General features: G+C 42.6%; 1 protein-coding gene across 1 annotated transcript; it reads left to right on the plus strand.

Annotated features, from left to right (window-relative positions):
* The first annotated feature begins 3,399 nt into the window (after window positions 1-3,399).
* FOXC1 (forkhead box C1) lies at window positions 3,400-5,999 on the plus strand. Its single transcript, XM_075828473.1, has one exon. It carries the CDS (start codon window positions 4,090-4,092, stop codon window positions 5,569-5,571), a length of 1,482 nt encoding a protein of 493 aa, XP_075684588.1. The 5' UTR covers window positions 3,400-4,089; the 3' UTR covers window positions 5,572-5,999.

The raw sequence follows: 5,999 nt of genomic DNA on the forward strand, positions 1-5,999 counted from the left end.
ATATATATATATATATATATATATATATATATATATACTGATGGCACTGAAAACTATACCATCCTAGACTTCTTATATATTTATATTTATATATATATATATATATATATATATAAGAAGTAAAAAGTCTGGGATTGTATAGTCTATATATATATATATATATATATATATATATATATATATATATATATGTGTAGTATATATATATATATATATATATATATATATATAAAACGATGGCACGATACACTTTACTACTCAAGCCTTCTAATAATTTATGTTATCACTGCACATGGTTTTTATAAAATAGATATTTAATATTATAATAGTTTATTATTCTTAACGTATTAGTATATAACATTACAATTCTGAGAAAATAACCAGAGGGAACAAATAATTTTAGACTTGTGTTCAACATAGGTAAAAAAAAAAAAAATCGAAAAATATAATATCAATTAAAATAACAAACCCAAAGTTAATTCCCCTTGTAATCTATTTCAATTTTCACCATTGCAGGTAACGCCTCATCATTCTTTGCCCAATCTTAAGTTTAATAAGAAACACACATTTTATATAATGTTGTGCTGAAAAACATTTCAATTGAGGTTTCTTAAATACAAAAACACAAATATTAAGAAATACAAGCAAACATGCTAACAACAGGGGCAATAATACGGATGTAATACAAATCTCAGTACAATTCTGGGATTAATGGAAATCAATTATAATTTTATATATATATATATATATATATATATATATATATATATATATATATATATATATATATATATATATATATATATATATAAAATCACATCTTTATTTATGATGTACAGTATAAGACTTTGTTGGTTTTTTTTTACCCCAAGTAATCTCATTCAGACTTGGGATGGTCTGACATTTCATTTGTAAATTATAATAAATGTATATAGATGTATTGTTGAGATATTGTGAACGGCAATTCTTTGCCCATGTTGAAAATAAAAACCTGTGTCGGTTCTGTGGAATGTTCTGCTTTCTAATACCCTGAATTCAGAAATGCCAACATGACACAATATTAATTCTAAAAGTAAGTAAGAGTGTGTGTGTGTGTGTGTGTGTGTGTGTGTGTGTGTGTGTGTGTGTGTGTGTGTGTGTGTGTGTGTGTGTGTGTGTGTGTGTGTGTGTGTGTGTCTTATGCAGTTATTACTGTCTATCTGTTCAGCAATAAACACAAAAACACAAATTTTAAAATACAAATTTTAATAGCATTGTATAAATAATTTGAAGAATTACGAAATAAAAAAATATTGGTGAGTCTCAATAATTATAGTAAATATTAAAATATAATAATAATAATTATTATTATTATTATTCATATTAATAATAATAATAATAATAATAATAATAATAATAATAATAATAATAATAATAATAATAATAATAATATTATTATTATTATTATTATTATTATTATTATTATTTGTCTTCATCTATTTAAAATAAACCAAGTCATGACAGTATGAAAAATCAAGCACCAATGGCTAAGTTCTCTAGATATTTTTTCGGGCTCTTGTGTTTCTGTCTGGTATAACTGACTGTTTCCCACAGAATTGGGCCGCTTGTGGGCTATGCCCAGCCTTATGCTGAGCTGCATTAAGTGAGTACTGCTGCTGAGTAGCCGCCTGTTTGGTAAGAGAGGGGGTAGCAGAGTGAACTGTGGATATCTCGCTCAGTATAAACAGCCTCAGGCTGGCAAATAAAAGTTCATCTGCAGGTCTTTGGGAGGGAAATCTGAATAGAGCGCATTTCGCTCACCTATGTCATCTAGGGCTCAGTCCTCATAATGCAGTCAATATTACTGACGTTAGCATGATCTGATCATTGTACTGTGCCCTATGCTGGCGGATATAGAGAGAGAATTCTATATACATTATTGGTAACATCATTATATATCTTTATATTTGTGGATAAACTCATTTTGGAATAAAATCGGTCAAAGTAAATGTTTGCCAGTCCCCGTCCTTCATCTGTAGAGGTAGAGCAGGACTAGTACCGGTAAAATGATTACTATTAATACGTCAGCTCTGCATCACCTCTTTTGTTTGGATGCGGCTGTTTCCGAATATTCACATGAATTGGGCAGATCGGGCTTCCTGAACGATTTCCACCAAAGCCAGACAATATTAGGGACAGGCTAGAAAAAAATAAAAATAAACTATTTCCAAGATGGGTTTAGTGAAAGCCCTGGCAATGCTGATATTCCATATAATATAGTGACATATCACTAATAAATAAAACTACTATGATATTTATAGTGAAGATCAGGAGAGATGTCCAGAATAATTCCTGTCTCCCGAGCGATCATTGGTATAATATCGTGATATGCAATAATGGTGTATGCCAATGTTGCTTCAACAGGTGTCCAAAAAAATTAAAAGTGAATGTGTATGGAAGGGGTCTGAAGACAACAAACATCTGTATGATGCCAGCAGCGAGCTGTGAGTCACTGGCCCGCACTCCTTGCCCTTAACCCTATGCTTTCCAGTGCATCCAGGTTGCTTGGTTGCCCCCACAGAGGGTGGCACACACACACACACAGGCTCCCTCATAGCCCATGCGTTCATTTACAAGTCACATGCAGGTGAGGAATGGAGCAAATTGGAGATAAGAAGACCAAATGGCTCATTTAACACATTCCCTACAAAGCCAGCCTTGTATAGATAAAAGCAGGAGGTGTGAAGCCCATGAGGTAACAAGAGCCCAAACGTTCACACTTTATCTCCCCCTTCTCCAAATGAACTGTATTTAATTGTTTATTAAGATGTTGATACAGAAGATGGTGAGGACAACTACACAATCCCAGCTTCTTAAATGGCCACAGTTGCAGCAGAATTTAGTGTGGTGGTTCCGGGCAGTTGTCAGGTTTACCTAGATCTGATGGAATCATCTGTCAGTACAGGTTTTGTCATGGAGCTGCGGAGCTTGTGTCGGGCAGTGGTGGGTGCAGGCGATTGTCGCACATGTCAGGCTGTTGTCACCTATGGGACTTCGGCCCTGGCAAGGCTTGCTCATACAGCTGTCGGCGAGGTGTTTTAGTTGACGGATATTAAACTAGATTAACTCGTTTTTAAGTATTTCAATGAGCAATATCTTCTCACCTACACACCCCTGCAACAGAGGCTGGCACTGCATTTAACCCTTCCAACAAAAATGTGTAAAGGTGCCGATAAACATCAGTTGTTGGCACAGGCTGCTAATACTGGTGGGATGTGGAAACAAATGTCCATTGTCAGTCACCTGTACACAACACATAACTTGTCTATTATTTGTAGATTATTGTGATGTCATCTGTTATTATGTCATGCAGGGTGTCCCGGGTGTGTGCTGTGTGTGCGGGCACTGGGTGCAGGGTGAGGAGCTGGGTGTGTGGTCAGTGCCTGGGATCCGGCACTAGCTGCTGCTGCCGCTGCCCCCGGTGTAAGTGGCTGTGTTTTTTCCATTCACAGTGTCCCACTCTCTGATTGGCTGATCGCAGTCCAGTGGGCGGGGCCCGGCAGTCTATACTTCTATGTAGAAAAGTCCCTGCCTGCTGACGGATGCTCAAAAGTTCACAAGTTTTCCCAATGTTCCCGGAGCCGCTGAGAGCCTGAGAGAGCCGCAGCCCGGTCACCGGCACTGAGAGGGGCCCCGGGGAGTCGTGTTTCACGTGCTGTTATCATTTACTTGGGAAAGTTCCACAAGTGCCGTCCCGGTGTCAGCTCTACCCATAGACAGCTGCCGCGTACCGGGGAGTGACGATACGAGACGCCGGGGATCTGTACAGAGGAGGATACAGTTACTTCCAGCATCCCAGAGAGACTGTACTAAGCCGAGAGGTGGGAGCTGTGTGTCCTCTATGCGGTGACCTGCATGCCCTACTCTGGGCCTGGGATCAGCACCGGGAAGGAGCTCACCCGTCTTCTGTGGATCTGTCTAGCAGGACGTACTGTGGATATTGGATGACACTTGCTTCATCCTGACCCCCAGCTCCCTGTCCTCTCATCAGCTTGTGAGTCCCGGGCGGGAGGCTGGCTGGCTTGGCCTCCACTAGGAGGTTGCAGAACCATGCAAGCGCGTTACTCAGTGTCCAGCCCGAACTCCCTGGGTGTTGTGCCATATCTTGGAGGGGATCAAAGTTACTACAGGGCGGCGGCAGCTGCTGCAGCAGCTGGTGGGGGCTACACTGGCATGCCTGCCCCAATGAGCATGTACTCTCACCCAGCTCACGAACAGTACCAGGCCGGCATGGCCAGAGCTTATGGGCCTTACACTCCCCAACCTCAGCCCAAGGACATGGTGAAGCCTCCCTATAGTTACATCGCCCTTATCACCATGGCCATCCAGAACGCACCCGACAAGAAAATCACTCTGAATGGCATCTACCAATTCATCATGGAAAGGTTCCCATTCTACAGGGACAATAAACAGGGCTGGCAGAACAGCATCAGGCACAATTTATCCCTCAATGAATGTTTTGTCAAGGTGCCCAGGGACGACAAGAAACCGGGCAAAGGCAGTTATTGGACCCTGGACCCAGACTCCTACAACATGTTTGAGAATGGCAGCTTCTTGAGGCGGAGGCGCAGGTTCAAGAAGAAAGATGTGTCCAAAGATGGAACCAAGGAGGAGAAGGACAGGCTTCTTAAGGAGCACCATCCGTCCCAGGCCCCTGCTGGCCAGCAGCAGTCCCAGCAGCGCCAGTCCCAGGGAGAGCAAGACAGCAGCTCCCAGCCTGTCAGGATCCAGGATATAAAGACCGAGAATGGTACCTCTTCTCCCCCCCGGGCCATGTCTCCTGCCCTCAACACTGTGCCCAAGATAGAGAGCCCAGACAGCAGCAGTATGTCCAGTGGTAGCCCGCACAGCCTCCCATCCAGCAGGTCCATGAGCCTGGACACAGCAGAGTCCCACCACCAGCACCAGCACCACAGCCAGGGCTTCAGCGTGGATAACATCATGACCTCCCTCAGGGGGTCTCCGCAGGCCTCAGGAGAACTGGCCACTAGATTGATCGCCTCTTCCAGGACGGGGATAGCCCCTTCTCTTTCGCTCAGCTATTCTCCGGGTCAGGGCTCTATCTACAGTTCGCCTTGTAGTCAGAGCACCAGTGGTGCCAACTCTGCAGGAACCTATCATTGTAACATGCAAGCCATGAGTCTTTACTCTGGAGACAGGTCTGGACACTTGACCTCAGCCAGCACACCGGCGGCCACCACAGTGGAAGAGACATTGCCTGATTATTCCATTACCACCACCACCTCTGCTCTGAACCATGGGAGCCTGGGCTCCGGCCAGGAGCACCCTCACCAAAGCAGGCTCCCTTCATGGTACTTGAATCAGTCGGGGGATTTAGGCCACTTAGCAGGGGCCACCTACCCAGGACAGCAGCAGAACTTCCACTCTGTCAGAGAGATGTTCGAGTCGCAGAGAATTGGGTTGAACAGCTCCCCTGTGAACGGTAACAGCAGCTGTCAGATGTCCTTCCCCTCCAGTCAGTCTCTGTACCGCACATCAGGGGCATTTGTGTATGACTGTAGCAAGTTCTGACCACCCAACAGCTACAATTCCTAGTATATCCCCTTATTACTGAGAAGAGTTGCTGCACACAGCTAGTTCCACATTGTCCAGCCCACAACTCTGTAAAGACCCCATTAGTTTGTACAGACTGCCAGGTTTGTAGAGGGACAACACGTAAGTTCCTGCTCTTTCCGCAGGTTGTTTTGTAAGGTATCTTATTTTCCTATGTTACAGAGCATATATATATGGCGAGCTTTCTATATGGACATGTATATTGCAATATAGTAATTTATTTTTTAATGTCTAATGTCATTGATAATGAGGACCAAACCAGATAGTGTTGTCCATCTGCTGGTGTGAACATTTGCGTTTTCATTACAACAAAAGGGAATTGTACCCGTCTATTTTACCGGTTTGTTTTCTTCTGAAGGCATAGTAGTATTGTTTGTTTCCTAATA

This window comes from Rhinoderma darwinii, chromosome 5, assembly GCF_050947455.1.
Source record: "Rhinoderma darwinii isolate aRhiDar2 chromosome 5, aRhiDar2.hap1, whole genome shotgun sequence".
In the NCBI taxonomy this organism is placed as follows: domain Eukaryota; kingdom Metazoa; phylum Chordata; class Amphibia; order Anura; family Rhinodermatidae; genus Rhinoderma; species Rhinoderma darwinii.

Bases quoted from the DNA above. Each gene is read 5' to 3' on its own strand.
- FOXC1 (XM_075828473.1), top strand. From the start codon at position 4,090: ATGCAAGCGCGTTACTCAGTGTCCAGCCCGAACTCCCTGGGTGTTGTG.